This window comes from Pipra filicauda, unplaced genomic scaffold, assembly GCF_003945595.2.
Source record: "Pipra filicauda isolate LSUMZ 115617 unplaced genomic scaffold, ASM394559v2 scaffold353_size752799_pilon, whole genome shotgun sequence".
In the NCBI taxonomy this organism is placed as follows: domain Eukaryota; kingdom Metazoa; phylum Chordata; class Aves; order Passeriformes; family Pipridae; genus Pipra; species Pipra filicauda.
Window position 1 is genome coordinate 104,297 of NW_024104480.1, and position 21,082 is coordinate 125,378.

The 21,082-nt window shown below is 38.2% G+C and overlaps 1 protein-coding gene across 2 annotated transcripts in view; it reads left to right on the plus strand.

Moving 5' to 3' along the window:
• VPS41 (VPS41 subunit of HOPS complex) overlaps positions 1-21,082 on the plus strand; it is a 105,775-nt gene that overhangs the window by 26,524 nt on the left and 58,169 nt on the right. For both annotated transcript variants that reach the window (XM_027744392.2, XM_027744394.2), the window contains one exon: positions 14,683-14,757. In XM_027744392.2, the coding sequence (XP_027600193.1) occupies positions 14,683-14,757 (75 nt within the window). The remainder of the gene's footprint in view (positions 1-14,682; positions 14,758-21,082) is intronic.

The window sequence follows — 21,082 nt, forward strand, 5'->3', positions numbered from 1 at the left end:
GCAAAATGAGGGAGAAAACTTATCAGTATATTGCATAAGCTCCAAAATGGCCAAGCTTTGAATGATGGCACTCCTATTGAAGACTGAATGCATCTGACATTTTAAGTTGAGGTAAAAACAGTTGTAAGAAACAATAAAATGTAAAGCTTGGCATCCCTAGAAGTTCTGCTATTGTAACACGCTTATTGTTTAAAAAACCTTTTACAACTGTACTCCATAATGTCCGTAGCAGCAAATTAGTGTGGGTATCCTGGATTACAAATACTGGCCCTGGTGCTGCAAAGGCTTAATTGTCTGTTTGACTTTGACCCATAAATATTCACACAGGCTTCTGTGAAACTAAACATCTAAAAAGAATAAAGTCTTGCTCTCATCCAACTCTTCCAATATCTGATGCTGAATCCTGTGTCAAGCAGACAACTAGTTTTTCCGGTTTGCAACTCCTCTTGTCAAAAGCAGTGGAAATGTGTGCTTTGAAATTGTTGTGAGAGACGTGGTTTGGGAAGAATTGAGACAGGAATTTGGGGGCTTTGGCCTTGGGTGGTGCTAGTATCTCAGCAGCCATGCTTATGCTCTTGCAATCCCTCTCTCCTTGCCTGGTGTGTATTTAGCTCTTGCCAGTGTGGCTGCCTTTGACTATGTCAGCCGCCTAAGATTAACTGGTATGCATCCTCGAATAACGTATGTTTGACAAACTGGTGTTCTCTTGTATTAGGGTTCAGTGCATTGAGTGAGATGAAATATGTCAAATGCACTGAAAATTATTACTAAAAGGCAACAAGAAGAGGGGAAAAAAAGCCGGTGACAAAGGATGATGCAGGGCTGATTCACAGCACGTTAATTCCACATGTCTCTCCATCTTTCTTTTCTTCTTAGACTGTCTACAATTTATTAATATAATTATTGCCTCAACTGACATCTTGTGGATTAAAGACTTGTAGATATGAAGAAAGCTGTGCAAACATGTTTAGTTAAGTAACAAATCAAAAACCTTTCAAAGGGCAAGAAAACTTGTCCCCGTTCTGGTCTTCTAATAAACATCAAGCTTAAAGCAAAAATGGTAAGAAGTCTTGGCTGATGCTAGTGATAGTGTGTGAGAAGGGGAAAGATTGCCTACTTTATAAGTAGCGGAGATTTAAATGTTTAATGCATTGCAGGTGTTTCAGAGGTGATGCATGATTCCAGAAAACAACGTAAATAGTGTTTTCAAGCTTCTGTTAGTGCAAAGAAATTGAAGTCCTTTTAGCATGCAATATTTGTGAGCTATTCAAGGCTGCTGGAATTTCAGAAAGAACAAAATCTTCTCATAGCATTCCTTTTTACCATGGATTTCTTTCCTGGTCACACCTTTTTTCTTGATTGTCTCACATTTTGTAGAACTAACTAACTATTTATAGTTTTTTAATTGGAGTGGTGGAAATCTGAAATCACTAGGTCGTCTCTGCTATCTTGAAAAATTGAAAGGGAGTTCCTTCTGTGGTGGTATTGTTGCCTTCGAGTGTATTAAAGTTATAGCACTCTCCAACCTCTGGAGCAAGACCTTTCTTGAAGGTCAGTCTGTGGCCTGTGGATTTTGCTGATAAATCAGCAGGCTGCAAACAAAATGTCAGAGGTTTCAGTTGACTTGATGTCCCCTTGCAAGAGTTTGTTAACAAGAAAAAAAAGTACTTCTAACAAAAAAATGGGTGCATTAAGCACTAAATACTAGAAATTATGTTGAACCTACTAACTGTTGCGAGAGATAATGCAGGATCTTTCAATAGGGAAGGTTACTTTTAGCATTTGATTGTATAATGAAGAAGTTGCTTTGGATGGAACTTTGCATGAGAGTTTAAGACTAAGATGATATAAATGTCACTTACTTTGACAGGCTACTTAAAATTCTCTGTTTATTACTTTTAACTACATCATTTTAGTTGTCACTGTCAGCCTATGAAAGAAAACTTAGTTGGGAGATGAAGTGAAGCAACACAACAATCTGGGTAGCTGTGTGCTAGTATTTGCAGGGTATCACTGTGCCTGTTAAATTTGAAGCTAAAAACCCTGTGTTTTGTACAAAACAAAGAGGACTACTATAAATGTAAGTTCCAGAAAAAAAAATAAAAATTAAGGTTTTGATAGAAGCAAGTGTCTGTGCAAGGGACAAATTTCCTTCCCCTCCATGGGACCTCCCACCCAAACGGGTGGTGCATTCTTATGTCTTACATGTTTCAAGCTAACCCCTAGCTCTTTCAAATGGAAAAAACGGATAAAAGTGTCATCTTTTGGGATTTTGCTCTTAAGACTTTAATGTCTACACGCAATTTAATAGCACTTCTGTTTCTGTCTACCTGTCTTTTCATTTTAACTGCAGATGATTTGGAAATCCAAAGGTTTTTACAGTAGTTGTGGGAATAACTCAGATGGCCTTTTGAGTCTGGCTTTTTGGATGTTATAAAGGCTTGGAAAGTATGTCTTACGATGTTTGTTCTGGTACCGTGCTTATTAGGTTGGTTGTGACCTGGAGTGTTTCCAATGGGAACCGTGGAGCTATTGAAGATTAGGAGACTTCTTTGGCAGGAATCATGGTGTACCTGTGGTAGTTTGCCTAGACCAGCAAAAGTTGTGGTGTCATGGTCATTATTCCATAGATCTAAGAAAAGTTTCTTATCTGACAAAACTGAAACAAGAAAAAACAACCTCATACATGTTTTGTACATCATCTTTGTACCACTGTATCTGACTTTCCTTTGAAGGGAGTGTTGCTTACATTTTTAGTTAACCAAAGAGATCAGATGGATGTGGAAGGCATTAGTTATTACTAGAAGTGTTGTTTAGAGTATGGATGAAATGTGGGAGTTTTAAACAATTTTAGAATCACGTATGATTAATTTTTATAAGCTCAAAATTGAGCAAGCATGACTGTTTCGTTCAATTATTCTTTCAAGCTTGTAGCTTCAATAACTCTGTAGCTTAGTGCAGAATAATGTAAAAAGTTTAGTTGGAAGTATGGGTTCAGCTACAGAAGGTCTTGTGTGATCCAGTCATTAATTTCTTGAATGCTGTTAGCTCATATGAGTCAAATGTGTGCTTGTGAAGTAGCAAACAGTAACATGGATGCTGTAGATCTAATAAATTTCCATCAAAGTATAAAGCCTGCATATTTTATCAGCTGCATCTGGGATGGCAGTTGTTTCTGCCGACTGTTTTGAACTCGTCACTAGCAACTATGTTGCCCATGTACCTTTTTTGAAAAGGATGTCAGCCTCATCCTTAGATGGAATGATCCTTCTACAATTTCATTATGTTTAAAATGCATATTGTTTTCCTCTCTTTTTTAGAGAGAGGAAAGGAAATAGAAGCATAGGAAGAAGTTTTGTATTTTGTACTCCAGTATCAATCACTTTTCTACAGAGCGGGTATCCTGTTGTCTGTCGGTTGCATTTCATGACCAACTGTAAATGTAACTTAGCAAGTACTTTAGATACCTTAGCAGCCCTCTTCAGTGTCACTGATTTCAGTAAAAGTCTGTTAATGTCACCATTTAATGAGGTAAAGTGACTGAATACTGTTTTGTTACAAGAATCTAGACATAGTTCACTTTCTCTTGATTTGGTAGAATGCTATCATATTCTATGTGTTTTTTCAAAAAAAACTAAAGTATTGGATATTCTAGGGGGAAAATATTTCATAAGGGGAGAATGGTAAACATAAAGGACATTAATACATTTAATACAGCATAGTTTGGGGCGGATTCCAAAGTGTTTTTTTTTTTCTCCAGACTTCATTGACTCTTAGTTTTGTGAAAGATCAAGAGGTTCTTACTTTAATCCTGCTAAGTGAATTTACATGTGTCACTTTCAAACATTTTTGAACAAAATTATTTCTGACATTATTAAGATACATCAAATCCTCAAAACAATTTTTTTTTCCTTCTAACTCTTTCACCATCCAGGTTTAGTACCATTTGCTGCTTGAATGTATACCACATCTTGTGACTATTTAGAAAATGTAATTTGTGTTTACAATGATTATTGACCATTTCTCTAAAAAATTGCCCTATGCAGCAGCATAATTTGACAACGATATTAGGCAACAAAGTTAATTTACTTTTAAGAAAAACATAGAAACATAGTTTCTAATTTCAAAGACATATTAAACAACCATACACAATAATATTTTTTTGATCTGTGATTTAAGCAAAATTTTTCTAGAGTGTGATTGGCTCCTATAGTTTCAAAAGATTACCAACACATTCCAAACAACTGTGAAATAAAGAACATACTTTTCTGTGCCTTCCAGAGGCATAATCCCTGACAAGAAAGACTAGATGCTGCTACTAGGTTGTTCCATCTTTTACTGCTTTTTGGTATTTGAAGAACCACAGATTTTTACCATCCGGGGTATCTCTGTCCTACTGGGAACTTTCTGGTTTGACCAGGTGATGTGGGTTGACATGAGACAGTTCAGTGATTCACTGCTTCCTTTTTTCAGTCATCTCAGAAGCATAGTGTCACATCTGTCTCAACTCACCCTAAATGCTCTTTGCTGATATGTAGCTGGACCACTGTGCCAAGTTGTTCTAAAGTTTTATTGGCAGCAATGAAACAGCTAGTTTCACGTAGCACTGATTAAATATTTTCATAGAAGACCGATAACTCAGATGTGTGTTTTCTAAACCCTAACTACCTTTAAAAGCACAAGGAGGATTTGGAAAGGTTTGATTCCTAAGAAGCTAGTATATTGCTGTTTCGCAGGGCTGTTTTCCTTTCAAATGGGATATTATACCTGCATGGCATTTTTGTCTATAGGGAATGCAGGCACTTATGTGCATATATAGAATAATAGCAGTTTGCCTGTCAGAATTATTAAGAGTTCTGGCATTAATAAAATATTATTTGCATTAGAAAATATTTTCTTCGTTAGAAAGACTGAGTTCTGGAGAACAATGGTTTTTATACAAGTTGACATTAATGATAAAGCTACAGGCCTTTGTTTCCATTTACAATAAAAATAGAGCACTATTAAAAATGCATAATGACATAACGGGCATAATATGATGAACAAAACATGAAGGCAAAACTAAGTATTTTCTCCCATGGAAGAAGATATTATTGATAATGAATTAAATAAATCTAGTAAGGATTCCTTTCTGAAGGATGAGACTTATTTGTTTTAAAAGACATGACAGTGTGTATAGCAGTTAGTTTATTGTACTCCTGATGGAATGGTAAACGTGGACAGTCCAGATTTCATCATCTCAGGTGTTAATGCCGTCAGAACGGCTGCTGAGAAAAATAGCTAATGTCAAGCTGGCCATCTCCACTGTGGTGCTGCTGAGGAAGTTAGTTTTACTCAGTGTCCTGTGACACAGAGAAATAAAAGTAGAAGAAATGCCAGAAATTGGTATTTTGGTGTTGGAAGATTCACCACTGTAACCCTAAACTGGCTGCTAAACTGGCTGCATAATTGAAGTCTAGTTACTGGAGGTCTTGGCACCTTTATGGATAGGAGCTGTGAAATGTGATCAATGTAAAGATGGAGGAGGGAATTAATCTGTTTGCTTTTTTGATCTACTTTAAATAAAGTTTATGATATGCAATCAAGTCTATACTTCACTGGTATTGAAATAGAGTCTCTTTGTATGTAAATGCATTGAGGAACTTGCACAAAATCAATTCATCTTCACATTTAGCATTTTCTATCTTACTGTCACAGTGAGGATATGGCATACAATATGCTGCTTACAGTAAGTTACAGAACATTTCATGATACCTAGTTTCTACTTGTGTGAGTGCTTCCCTCTTCCTCCATTTTGGTTTGCATATGTTTTTAGGATCCTGTCAAGAATCAGACACCTAACACTGACTATTGTTGAGTATCTCTGGTGGAATTATGAGACCAGATGTTATAATTGCAAATAAAGAAAGGTCCAGAGTTGGTGTCCAAAGAGAATACAATGCTTTCAGTAATTAGAAAATGTGTTTGTTATTGCATGTAGCTCTGACTTATGCCAATCTATACCAGTGTTGATAACTGAATGTTTACATAGGAAATGACACTTGAGCTGTAGCTATTGGCTGAACTTCAACATTGATCAACCAGTGTAATATTTAACTGCGCCAGAAATATGACCTCTTACATTGTTCTCAGCCAGGAAAGGGAATTCATTCCCTTGTAATATTTCTGCATCTGTCTGATTCCTTCAGTGAGACATCTTTTCACTGATTTCAGTGGCCATTAGGTTTGGATCATTGTAGTGGAATGGCTGACGAGCTAAAATAACTGCAAAAAGTACTTACTGCAAGTTTTTCAGGAGATTATAGAAAAAAGAAAACTATGTATCTGTGAAGAAAATACAGGCTATGTATGGAATGCATGGAGAAACAGAGTTGCCAGGCTCCATATGGTGGTGTCCTCTGTCTTGTGTCAGAGAGCGGGATGAGCATCGTGACTGTTGTGAAAAGCTTCCTGGAAATGATGTTGGCACAACAATACCTGACCCCTGAGAAGAATAGTCAAGAGCCTTTTTGCTTCTTTAAAAGTTGTTTGGTTGAAGCACCAATAAAATAATCTCTAAAAAGAAAACTTGTCCTGACAAGAACTTGCACTGTATGACCTGGTTGGCCTTTTTCATCAGTCATGTCTCTGAAATTTGGCTTATCAAGAAATGGAGTAAAATCTCATACTTTCTACTTTGAGAACGGAATTCTAAAAAATCCTGTCAAATACATTAATGACAATAATGGTGATGTTCTGTTAGAAACAAGCTGTGAAAGTGCCCCTTAAGTTTCATGCTCAGAGGTTTAGATATGTCTTGGGGATTCTTCTTCAAAGCCCATTTTATAATTCACTAGCCTGTGTGGAAAGTTAATGTTGAACGGTGAATTCCCACGAGTTCATTGTGCTTGGTGAACTGTTCTGAAAAGAAAGCAGTTAGAGAAATTGGTGAGGTGAACCTCCACATTGCCTGGACTAGTCTTCTCCTGAGGGTTCATTGGATCTTCCAAGGAGGGTGTATGTATCACCTGCAGACCTTCATCAGCCCTCCCTATGGGTGTGTGATGGGGAATATTGCTTCATATTCTCAGATGGCTTTAATACACAGATAACAACAAAGAAGTAGAGGCAGGCTTAGGACATAACATTGTTGAAGCCCTACAGTTATACAGAGGATAGTAAAGGGGACCTGGGGAGAGAAGGGAAATGGGAGTAGTTTGTTTACTTTGGCACAGAGTTCCCAGGGGGATATCTCCTTACCACACAAGTGTTTTAGCAGAAAAGAGATTCTACTTTAGATCTATCAGGAATTAGCTAACAGTTAAACTCTGCTAGGAAGCAGTGTAGGCTTTCAGTATAGATTTGTTTTCAGTAACAGGTCCATCATTCCTAGACAAGCATTCTGATTATTTAGCAACTACTACAGATTTAGGGATATCCCTTGTTATTTTTTTTTCCTTGAATGTTTTTTCCTTTTTTTCTTAGTCCCTGCAGTTGACAAACAAGATGAAGATATTCACTGATGTGGAAAATACTGAAATCACTGTAGGCTTTTTGGTCTTTCTCACTGTCTTAGACTGTATATGAGAGATTTCTTGTCCTTATATTCCCTTAGTTTTAGACAAGCTTTTGAGATCTTTGTTTTTGTAGGCAAGGTCTGCCTTCCCACAGACAAAATAAAAGTTAATGTTGTTATTGTTCTGTGTCCCAGACCTTGTCACTTTCCCCAGTTTTCCCCCCTCCCTTTTCTTCTAACCAATATAATCTCCCATTTTTCATTTGAAGAATGACAGATTCAATAGTGTTATAGGAAATGCAATGGAGCAGGAATCCTCACTTATCAGAATTTCTCTGCTAGTATTGTTGAACTAAACCTCTTTGGTGTGAATATTAGTAAATTTTCATCAAATGAATTTTAAGTGTTGTAAATTCAGAGTGTACTACTTCTGTAGCAGGCAGTGGTGAACAGCTTTTTCTGTAACATTTACAGATGCCTTTTCAATTTAAGCTTTTCTGTTACTGTGCTGTCTTTCTCAGCTACGTATAAACACATAGGTATGTGTATACTTTTACCTTTTTATAGGTAAATCATGATACAGCATCAGAATTTGGTTTCTGAGTTGCTTTTACCTCTGTTGTATCAATAAAACTCTACAAATATGCAAAATATGTGTAAATCATCGCAACACTGCAGCATCTGGGGCGAGAAAAGGGCATGAGTTCCATTTCTTTTTAAAGATAGTCCTCAGTATCAGAAAACTCTGGATATCAGTGTTTTGAAGTCAAAATAGATGGGACAAACAACATGTAATACACTTGTGCGTAGCTGTTGCTGAAGATTTGAGGTGCTATTCAAAGCAAGTTCCTCATCCTACCTAGAGAAAGGCTTAGGATTGTATTTCACAAGGAACTTAGCTTAGTTATGACAATGACTGAGGCAGATTCTGTTTACAAATGAGTATTTGGGCTTAGATACCTTCGCCATGGTGGTAGTGATACAAGCATAAAAATGGTCATCCTTACTCCAGTAGGCTAATATGTAAAACAGTGGGTTGATTGATTGTATTTCTGTACATTGGAGCTTTACATGCTTGTTTGTGTGAATGTCATGCAGATGAAACATATGAATAAATGAAAAATAGGCACTTGTAGGAGACAATTTTTTAATTACAATTCAACTTGTACATTCAGTTTGCCTTACTGTGGAGAGCAGCTAGATAATCATTATGCAGATCCAGATTGATATTACTGTAGCAGACAAGACCTATAGGTGTTTTTCTTCTTTGGATATGTACATATGTGTATACATAGATAAGTAACAATGTTTGAATTAATTTAGGAAAAGTTTCTGAAAATTCTTTTTAAAGAATGGATGAAAGTGCTGATTAAGGGGGTTACATGAATGATGGGAAGCTCTTGAAGTAAAATGAGCTTTGCTGTAAGTATGACTGAACACTGCTTTGCTTTTCACACTCCTAACATGAATGTTGCTTGCCCGCTAACCATGGCTAAAAGGCATGAAGTCAGGCAATTATTAAAACATTTAGATTCCTAGCTTGTAAATATTGCATTTCTCACAGAATTGGAGTGAAATCCAGTCTTATGTTTCGTGTTCATCCACTTCATATCCATTGGGATGCAGCATTTGTGAAAGAATCAATTATCCATTTGTTAGTCGGGGGAGCTTTACAAATTATACATTAGCAGATTGATTTCTCAGGTTCACCATTGGGGGACTGATTGTATAAGGTGGGTTGATGATGAGTGTCAGGGGAGAGGGAGTTGCCACAAAGAACACAATTAAAAGAAGCTCTCTGAGTGGTGGTGAATTTACTCCTAATTGAAGAGCTGATATAATCCATACTAAGAGCATTTATTTCAAGCATTTTACATGAGGTAATTGATTATCACATGAGGTACATTTGCTGCTAGATACTTGATTTTCCTTTCCTTTAAATTTTAGATTTTGCAAAAGCCTGCATTTAGATCTTTATATGCAAGGTGTCTGCTAGCTTTCTCTCCTGCTCCCTAAACTTCTCTTTCGTCCATTAAGGTAACATTTTTTTTTGTTCTATAGTGTCAGCTTGACATTATTGATTTTGAACAGTCAAACTTACTTATGTTGTGCAGAATTCCAAGCATGTCTCCATCAGAAAGAAAACTGCAGCTAATGGAAATTCAGCTGAAGGCATTTCTTCCTTCTTTGCCAGTACTTCCACAGTATATGAAATTCTGAAGCTGTTCCCAGGTTAATCATTTAAGTGTATTTCCATTCCTAACAGGATCCTCCTTATTGCCAGATTTCAGTTATGTTGCTTGAGAAATACAATGTGTATTATTATCATTTTTATAGTGGAACTATCATTCTGATCATAAGGAAATTATGTGTTTTTACTTGGTCTAATGCTAGGGGTCCTGGACTGTTCATGGTCTATCATCACTTTCTGAGCTTGGCAGAAAGTTCTGACTTGTAAAGTCAGCGAACAGGCTAATACTCAATGTGCCAGTTTGACTTGAGTGCTGAAAAAAATTACTCTGTGCTTGCTTTGCCTTGTGTACATCATCTAGAATAGCATCTCCTGTTGGAACTTAGCAGGAGGTTTGTGTAAGTGAACACATCTGCTTTTAGTTGAATTTAGTTGTTTTCCCTGACTGTCATCTGTGTATGGTACAGACAAAAGGGAAAATAAATACTAGGAGAAAGGAAAAGTTAAAAGCAACTGATAAAGGTGTTGGGCATGCAGAAGGCTTGTAACAAATTGCTAGTTATATACGCAGCTGTGAAATACTGTATCATCCATCAAATTTCTATTCAACAAACTGTTCTGAAGTATTGTGCGCAATTTTGAATGTGGAAAAAATGCAAATAATGTGGAATCACCTTTTTCCCCACTGATATCGTCCTAGAATCATAGAATGTTAAGGGGTTGCAATGGACCTTAAAGATTATCTAGTCCCAAACCCCCTTGCCATGGGCAGGGACACCTCTCACTAGACCAGGTTCCTCAAGGCCTCATCCAGCCCGGCCTTGAACACTCCCAAGGTTGGGGCATCCTTGGGCAACTCTTCCAGTGTCTCACTACCCTCACAGTAAAAACTTTGTTCCTAATATTCAACCTTAACTTCCCCTCTTTCAGTTTGTACCATTACTCTTTGTCCTGTCACTACAGTTCCTGATAAAGAGTCCCTCTCTGGCTTCCCTGTGGGCCCCCGTCAGATACTGGAAGGTTGCTATGAAGTCTTCATGCAACCTTCTCTTCAAGCTGAACAGCTCCAACTTTCTCAGCCTGTCTTCGTAGGGGGGAAGCTCCAGTCCTCTTGTCAACTTTGTGGCCCTCCTCTGGACTTGCTCAAACAGTTTCGTGTCATTCTTATGTTGGGGGCACCAGAACTGTACTAAGTACTACACGTGGGGTCTCACATGAGCAGAGTAGAGGAGTAGAATCATCTCCTTTGACCTGCAGGCCATGTTCCTTTTGATGCAGTCCAGGATTCCATTTCTGGGCTGTGAGGGCACACCGCTGGCTCATGTTCATTTTTTCATCACTCGTCACCCCAAGTCCTTCTCTGCAGGGCTGCTCTCAATTCTCTGCCCAACCTGTAGATGTGCTTGGGGTTGCCACAACCCAGGTGTAGGACCTTGCACTTTGCTCTGCTGAGCTTCATGAGGTTTTGATCAGCCCACCTCTCAAGCCTATCAAGGTCCCTCTGGATGGCATCCCTTCCCTCCAGTGTGTCAACTGCACCACACATCTTGGTGTTGTCAGCAAATTTACTGAGGGAGCACCCGATCCCACTGTCGATGTCACTGACAAGGATGTTGAGCAGTACTGGCCCCAACAGTGACCCCTGTGGGACACCACTCGTCACTGGTTTCCACATGGACAATGAGCCATTGACCACAACTATTTGCATGCAGCCATCCAACCAGTTCTTTATCCACTGAGTGGTCCATCCATCAAATCTATGTCTCTCCAATTTGGAGATAAGGATGTTGTGCAGGACAATGTCAAACACTTCGCATAAGTCCAGGTAGATGATGTCAGTTGTTTTGCCCCTATCCACCAACGCTGTAGCCCTGTCATAACTCACCGGATTTATTCAGGCATAATTTCCCTTTTATAAAGCCATGTTGGCGGTTACCAGTCACCTCTTTGTTTTCCATGTGCCTTAGCAGAGTTTCCAGGAGAATCTACTCCATCATTTTGCCTGGTACAAAGGTGAGACTGACTGAGCTGTAGTTCTCCGGGTCTTCTGCTTTCCCCTTTTTAAAAATAGGGGTTAGATTTCCCTTTTTCCAGTCATCAGAGGCTTTACCTGACTGCCATGATTTTTCAAAAATGAAGGATAATGGCTAAGCAACTTCATCTGCCAGCTCCCTCAGGACTTACAGATGAACTTCAAGTCCTATGGACTTGTGCACGTTCAGGTTCCTTAGATGGTCTTGAACCTGATCCTTCCCTACAGTGGGCTTAGGGGCTTCATTCCTTCAGTCCCTGCATCTGCCTTTCCCGACTTGGGCAGTGTGGCTGGAGCACTTGCCATGAAGACTGAGGCATAGAAGTCATTGAGAGTCTCAGCCTTTTCCATATCCAGGGTAGCCAGGTCTCCTGTTTCCTTCTGGAGAGGGCCCACATTATCCCTAGTTTTTCTCTTGCTTGCAGCATATCTATAGAAGCCCCTCCTGTTATACTTTAATATCTTGCATGTGTATAATGAGAGGTTTTGCCTTGCTAGACACTGTGAGTTATCTGAGTGCAATCACACATTTAATCTCCAAAGTTATTGCCACATGGCTTTCAAACCACAGCACAACAGATAAATTCCATCATCCTGCTCCTTGTCTTTAACTTTTATGTGAAGATAACTTTCATAGTCCACTTTGTCTACTTTCTTCTCTTCATTTTTTCAGAGTCAAATTTTATCAAAGCCATTTGACAGAAAAATAGGAACAGTGTGGACTGTAGGATTGAGCTGTTCGGCTCTTCTGGTGTGTCCTGTTTTGTGTCTTTTTGTCTTGGGCTTTATTGCAGTACTGCCTCCAAGAAGGCCTATCACACAGGAATGCTGCTAGATCCGCTGTTGCTGTAATATCAGCCTGATGGCACATTAGGTGCTGGAGTGATGAGAAGAACATGACCAGTTGAACACTGTACCTTATTGTATGACCCTGTACCAAGATGGGACTATTCATATTCAAGATGGACTTTTTGTCTTTGCAATTGCAAAGTAGTAAAAGAAGAGAGGAAACTTTGTGAGAAAGTTGTGGCAATGGCAACTTAGATGCAGCCTAGAACAAAAAAGAACATGCCACTTCCATGATGAACTCAGCTGAACTTTCTGTGCTGGTCCTTTCAGATGGTCAGAGTTGTTTCTGCTTGCAGAGGGAATGGTGTAGGCATGCTGGCTTTTTCACCACCACCACCTCTAGACAGAGTGAAAATCTTCCCTTGCACCTTGATGAGCAAAATAGATGTTTAGGAAGGCATTTTTCAAGGCAAGGCAGGAATAAAAGTGCATGCTGGTTATGAAGCTTCTAGCAGGTCAGACTGAAAACTGACATATCTTGCCCTACTCAGCATCCTCCAGTCCTGGAATTAGCCAACTCTGTGTGTAATGTCTGAGAATCAAGCTTTTACAAGGATGCTGAACACACCATCAGGTTGATGGACTTGAGCTGTACTCCTCTACTGACACCCCCCTAAATGTGTCAGGAGAACACTGGGGTGGTGCACGTTCCCCAGCTGCCTGTGCTGCCAGTCATGCACTTGTGTCTAAACTTGAAATGTAGCAACTCAACCACACTGTGGCAAATGAAAGTACTTCTGGAGCGCGTAAGTCAAGAAAAATTCCTTGTGACTTCCCCCTTGGCAGTGAACTGCTTGGCAAACAACACACAGTAGAAAGACCACTTTGTAATGGGCAGTAATTGCGATATTTCCAGGTACCGTTTTGTGGTGACACAAAGTGAGACCAAGTGTAGTGTCTTCTGCACTCAAGGAAGCAGGAAAGCAAAAGGGTAGCATCATTTTCCCAACTCAGCAGGCAACTGTTGCAGTGCAAAGCACAGTTGTTCTACCTTGATTAGAAAGAAGCTTCTAGAAAATGAAATGTGATTGGGCATATATTATTTTCAAAGTGGAAGAGAGGAAAGCTTACTTTTTCTGACTTGGGATTTTTTTTTGTGTGTGAAAGATTATGGGGAAAAACTTTCCAAAGGGGGTGAGAACACCTCAGTTTATCTCCTGTAGATAGTCCATCTGGACAGGGTGTTTTTATATAATTTTTTATTATGTACTTCTAATGTAATTCCAACTGCCATAGCATATATAAGGACCTGTGATATTTCATACACAGTTGTGTGACATCCAGTGTGACTGTACAACTCCAATGCTCTTTCAGTGACACTTCATTTTTACACGAACATGTGATGGATTTCTTAAAAGTTGTTCTTAAAAGTGTAAGAGAGACTTACTCGTGTGAAGATCCTTCAGTGATGCTTAAAATGATGAGCTATTTGTTATGGAGGGTGAAACTAGCATCATGATACATAAGAAGGTTCTTGGTACTTGAATATAATTGGATTGGGGTTTGTATGCAAGAGGATATGCTTCAAGTTTCCCAGATGATGTTTTAAGTTAGTTCTCAGCACTTAAGAATAGCTGTTTAAGCTAAGTAAACAGTAACATGTTCTCTAACCCTGTAGGTTAGAACCAAAAGTATAGGCAAAGGAAAATTTACTAAATTGGGGCAGTTTTCAGGCCCCCCCAGTTTCTCAGTATTTGTCTAAGAATGAGTACACCTAAGTTGCACTTCAATACCTTCTAATACACACTTCTGAGAACAGTATTGGAGCCAAAAATGAAAGCAAGAGAAGGAATTTGAAGAAATAATTGCCACTATAACTATCAGACCAAAACAGAAGAATTTTCAGTTGCATTGGTGCTGGTGAGGTCACTGTATTTTTTCCTAAGTTTTGATAGTGGGAATTAATAGCTGTGGTATACAGGCACAGATGCTTAAGGCTGGAAGGAAGGCTTTTGGTTTTGTCATGGAAATACCTATTCTGTGTGGGTTTTCTGATTCGTGCAAGTAAACATACTCAACTGTTAACACGTAAATCTCGTGAAGTGTGAGGAATGTTAAAGCATGTCATTGGTGATGTAACTTTAAAAGTCTTTTTTCTTTATTTTCTTTCTCTAGAGCGCAGTGAAGATAAATCAGATCAGCCTGGATGAAAGTGGAGAACATATGGGTGTTTGCTCAGAAGATGGCAAGGTACAACAAATCCGTTTATATATTTACTGAGGTAGCAGATAGTCCTCAGTATTACATTTGAGATAATTGTGATACCTGTGGATTTAATTCCTGCATTTAGCACCTCTACTTTGACCATACATTTTGAGAACTGAGCTCACCTTTGAATACTCAAAGTTAAAGTCAAGTGTATTTTGCACAAATGTGCCGTAGAAAAAGTAATTACAAGAATGTCAATAATGTAACTGGTATTAAGCTGATTAACAGCTGTGGCAGGAGGACATGTCACCTTAATCATTACTGCTGTGCCAGTTATACTTCAGTGACTACTCTGCTGTTCCTGCAAGACAGTAGTTTAATGCCTTTCTGCTATAAATCCACAAAATTGGATTTTGTGGGCATGATTTCTGTGGGCTGGTGGTTTTCATTTTCACACATTTTATGAATGTTTCTCTTGAATTATAGAATCTTTTGATAAGCAATCATAGTTTATCAGAAGAATAAAGTGTCTTACAACAGCCACATTAAATAAATGTAAAATCAATATATGTACAGTTTCCTAAAAAACTGGCACCTACTTCCTTGGCTGAGGGCATATATCATTTGTGCAGTGTATAACTAACAATTATCAGTGCTTCTCTGGAATGTTGAGCTGTGACATTTAGTGGTTTTGGTGATTGATTTTCCACTTATAAGAATGTCTTTTTTGTTTTTTCAGTTGATGGCAGTCTTTTCTAATGTTGGTTTGCACTGATAAAATTCTAATGCACAGGGTGTATTTAAGCTTCTTTTTTTAATATAGTGCTCATATACAAATACAGTGCATTAAAAATCATTTAAATAATTTTACAATATCCATCTGACTTACAGAGGAGAACATTTCTTACACAGTAGACTTGCAAGAGCAGGAATTTGGTAATCCTAATGGTTGCATCCCACTGAGTAGAAGTTCTTTAAATTAAAAATAAAATCAGATTTTGCAGTAGGCAAAATGGGGAAACAAGCCCTTTAGACTGTATGCATTTGGGTTTTTTCATTGCAAATATGTAGTTATTTTCCTCAACAGGCAGGCAGCCAGTTTGTATATCCAAGCCTTTTGTTTCTGAGAGAAATCTTGGTGTCGGTATCTTGACACAGTAATTGGGATACTAGTGCCTATCAGAGTGGGTTGTAGAATTTTACAGCCTGTGAGAAACAGCACAAGTGTTTCCTAATTGTCTACACAAGATAAGGCAAGGGTCAGTAATTGTGGAAGGTAATAAAAATGTTGAGCTAGCATTGTTGGTTTAGGTGTTTCCTGTGGTATTGGGAAGCAAGCACTTGCTGTTGATGTAAGGGCTCCTCTGATGTGACTGTGGATTACTGACTCAAAATACCTATGCTGCAGTGAGACTATGAGCCATGCACATTTTTCACATATTAAGTGAATATTAAATACATGTATTTGATTTGAGAAATATTAAAATATCCATAATCTCTACTTTGGTGTGGCTGTATTTGAAAAGACTTCAATACCTTAAATGGTGACTGTGCTAGTTTAAAGGTAAACCAGCAGGGGAAATGAACTCAACTCAAAGGAGAGATTACAAGTCAGAATCACAATTTAACAAAATAATACAAAAAATACGATTATAGAGACAAACAGTTGCTTTTAACCCACAAAACCCAAATGTATAACCCAGCACCCTGGGGCATGAACAGAGTGGTGTTCGTTGGGCCCCCTGAGTCCAAATAAAAGGAGAGGGGAAAAAACCTGTTGGTGAAAGTGCTGGTACAGTCTGGTCAAGAGTGGTGATTGCAGTCTGGTTGAAAAGTGGTGGTTGCAGTCCAGTAGAGAGTGGTGTCTGCAGTCTGGTTGAGAGTGGTGGTCTGTAGTCTTCCTCTGGATCCCACGAGTGGTTAAAAAAGTTCCAAGACTCCAAGATTATATATCCTCCAGTTCAGGCAGGAATGCCCAGCACTTCCCTCAGGGCAGGGAGTTCCACAAGGGGTGTGAGGACAAGAGCATCCTCCTTTCTCACAGGCCTCTTAGCACCTAGTTTATAGCCTGAAGAGTCAGGCTGCTCTGGGCAGGTGGTGTAAATGGTCTATTGATAACAGTTTCTGGGAAATGGCATGGAAGGCTATAGAATACACAGTTTTGGGTTACACCCACACAGTGATGAACTGGTCCCAGCTGTTCTAACTAGGACAGTGACTCTGTCTTCATTTAGTGAAATAGCTATTGTGCATATATGTGTGTCATTACGTGCTATACGAGGCAGTCTCAAATATGGTCCTGATGCCAGGGCTAATTCTGGTGATGTTTTTGATACAGGGCTGGAGTATCACAAGTACAATATGCAACATATTTGTATTCATAGAGTCCAGAGACATTGATGCTTCACCGTATTCTACACCGAAAAACTCATCTGGAGATTTGAAAGATCTGGGTGATTTAGAAGTTAGACTTTCCACGTCACAAACCTTTCCCAGAAAGGATTATGTCTTTGAAAGAATCCACCTCTAAAATTGGTTTAAATGCATACTTGTGTGTTGTGATACTCTGTAAGAAAATGGCAGATTACTGGACGGATAGTGTAACACTCCTTACTACGGTGGGAGTGTTGATAATGTAAGAAGTTAAAACACCTGTACAAATTGCAAAGTCTTTATTAACTTGGTGAAATAAGTAAAAATGGTGAAATCCTTTTTTTTTAAAAAAGGGGGAAAAAGAAAACGTGAAACAGTTTGGTTTTCTTTAATCAGTTTTAAGCAAAAAAAGGGCAATAATACAAAGCTGTATTGATGCAAGTGTTTTCTACCACTTAATGAAGATATGTCCTCTTTTGCAATAGGCAGAGTGCATATCCAGTCTGATAGAGATGGAAACCATTTGTCTTTTTGAGGGAAGGCCTTAGGATGAGAATCTCCTCCTCATATCTGTTCTGCTGTCTGATATATTTTATTTTACTACTTTTTCCGGGTTTTTTGGACTCTCAAACTAGATTTGATCTAGTTGTGTTGGCTGGGAGGAGAGCACAGAAGCATTGTACAATTCTCTAACTCTCTTGTCAGTCAGCATCCAGACCTAATGTGAAAACCTGGCACTTGTATGTCATATATGTCCAACAAGTGCTTGGGAGCTACTTGCAGCTTTTCTGTACTGCACATTTGGTTCTTTGAAAAATCTTCCTGTCCAATGGACTCAACTGCAGCTGGTCACCACTGGCATGGAAAGGAAGAGAAATCAAAACCAACACCAGCCCTCTAGTCTCGCTGCTGGGTGTCGAACTGTTACAGTATAAGAGAATTTTGGTGCTTGAATAAATAGAAGGGGAATCAGGCTTGCAGCTTCAGAACTGTGGAGATCTTTTAGGTTAGTTTTTGTGTGTTAGTTTTGTATGTAGTTAGTTTATGTTGTCTTGAAAAACCTGGATCTGACTCCCAGTTTTGCTAAAGGTCTCGTGTCATTACATAAGAGCAGTGTAATTTTCACCCTTACTCTGGCTTGTAACTTTTTTTACATGAAGAAATATAAATTCTATTGAAAACCCATTGTTTGCATGTGTTAGTGTCATCTTTAATGCGTGTAACAACATTGATGTTAAGAAAATCCATGAAGTATTACACTGATCATTTTTCAAGAAATGAGACTTGTAGATAAAATGTTTTTGTTTGCCTGCCTTTTGATCACTGAAGGTTGGTTGCTTCTTCCAAGTGTGGAAGCAAAGAAACAGCTAAGTCTGGATGCACTGGAATGGTGGGTTGTGGATATTTAAAATTGGACAGGAGTAGCAAAATGTAGTGGAATCACAAAATCCTTTTTCCAGCTACCTAAGAGCATCATGAGCAGAGTGAGCATGGAAAGTAGAAATAGATAAATCCAATATAGGTTTGTAATATCAAAAGAATCACTTTCTTTCCGAAGAATATAGAACATTAAGAAGTAATAAACTGTTATATGATGTCCCTAGAGTAAACATAACATCTATTTTATGCTGAGTTATTTTTTCCTTTTAAGTCGCTCCACTTTGTTTTCATACTCTTAAAGAAACATCATATGTCTGTGTTCAGTGAAGTATTAGGAAAATGTTGAGGGCATTGTTGCTAATTCTGCTTAATTAGTTTTAATTTCAGAGGGCTGTTTTGTTATGTTTGAGGATTCTGCTTCCACAGAATTTGCATTGTTATGTTTTAATCATGTATTTTCTTTTTTTTTTCTTTCTTCTCTCAGTTTTATTTTCTCTTTCCTCTCCTTCTTATTTTGTGTAGGCTGTTGGATTGGATATGCTGTGCCAACTGATGAAAACAAAAACCGAGAAAGCAAAATCCTCTAGACATCGGCCCAAAGCTTTTCTAGGCTTATAGCCAGGCCCAACTTAAATATAACCCTTTGGCTGGCTTACATAATCACAGCTTTGTGATACATCTTACAGTCTCCAAATATTGATTTTTGTAATCCTTTGGATCAGTAGCGCAGCCCTACACAGTGCATGCAGAAGTATTTTTAAAGCACGTTGTCAGAGGCAGTATATTCGCTAATGAGTAGTGGACTGAGCTGATAATGCTGCTTAGGAGATGTATCCAGGAGACAAACTTGAAAGGGAGATGAGATGGTTTGAGATGTTTTAAACTTCACTGAGGCTGCTGAACTTTGAGCCACTCCGAGGATGGCTTAGTTCCTTGCTGATAGCTTAGTTCCTCTTGTAGTTTACCTAAAGTTTAATGTTTTTGCTCTGTCTCCTTGACTATCTGAACGAATTTTGGGGGTTCTTGTCCTCAGAACTGATCTTTTTAAAGCCATTAAGCCTCACTTTTTGAGGCCCATTACTGGCATTTACTGACTTTGTTCTGCAGGTCTTTATCTAGGGGGACTTATATTTTTTATTACTTTTTTTTTTTTAATTTTTCTGCCTGAAGCAATCATGGTAGAGATGGGGAGAAAGAAATAGGGTTAAAAGTTCTTTTAAAACTTTTGAGTCCAATCTATTGAACATGTAGAGCAGAGTTACTGAAGGTATTACCTTTTCCAGAAAAGAAGGATATTTTCCAGAAAATAATGAGAGCCTGTCTGAAAGCCTTCTAAAGTAAATTTGCTGTCAGATGCAGTTTTCCTGCTGATCGCTCCATGGGATGCTCTTTTTTCTCTCTTCTTCCACCATTGGTGTCCATCCCTCCTGAGATGATTTTGTTTCAGCAGCTTGTGACAACATGTAGAAACCTCTTAAAATCATAATGGAAAAGCAAACCAGTTATTATTCTTTGTGGAAATCATAACTAGTAAATTAATTACTGATTCCTGGCCATAAGTCTTCAGCCCTGTTTTACTCCTAAGTTCTGCAGGAACGGGGTTGTCAACTGTCCCATCTGAGAGTTGGGGAAGGGAACGTTGCCTATTGAATGAAGAGGCATGAGTCCGAAAGAGGGTTGTACTTAAAAAAATCTTGAGAAACCCTATTCTGTAGTCATAGCATCTAAATCTAATAGTATTTCATAACACTTGATACCTCTGTACTTGTTTTATAACTAAAGGCAAGAAAACATTTAAAAAATCTGTTAATTCTCTTGGCAGCAGAAACAATTTTTTTTTTATTTAATGTTGAGGCTTCTTCAGATGGATTCATTCTGATAGATATTCTGATTGCCTATGGTTACAACTTCAGTGCTGACTGTTAAATGTACTGATACATCAACATAAAAGAGAAGGAAGGAGTCTTCAGAGAAAGGCATTACCACTGGTCATGGAATAAAACAAAATAGCACTGAATGCACTTGGGAGGAGGAGAGGATGCCAAGAAATATATTGTCCTTGGATTTCAGTCTGGTTTTTCTTTATTGTCACAAATTTCTTTTCTTATGTAAACCTTGTATTGCTTGGAGGGGAAAAAAAAACCTTACCGTTCTTTCTCAGAAAGGAAGAATTTTTAATTTATCTTCTTCTGAATGTTTTTATGTTGCTCTTACTGTACTTAGGTTAGTATCTGTTAAACAGATTTGATCAGCCTAAAGCAAAAGGAACTTGCAGTTTTTACTGTATTTGTAAAAAAACCAAAACAGAAAAATCCCAAAACCAAAACACACACACAAAACAAATACAAAACCCCTCACAATAAAAACAAACAAAAACCAAAACAAAATCAAAAAAAAAAACAAGGAGGAAAAAGATTCAAAAAGTACTTTTGTACTGCTGCAAATATTTAGAGAGATACACAGTAGAAGATCAAGCTGTGTCAATTATCTCTGAATTGTTAATTTTTACTTCTTTTCCATAGGAAAAAAGATGTAACTGCTAGCATTCAACTTTACCTTCTAGCTATTAGTTTTTTACATTCAATGTTAATTGTCAAATGGTTATTAGGTAAAC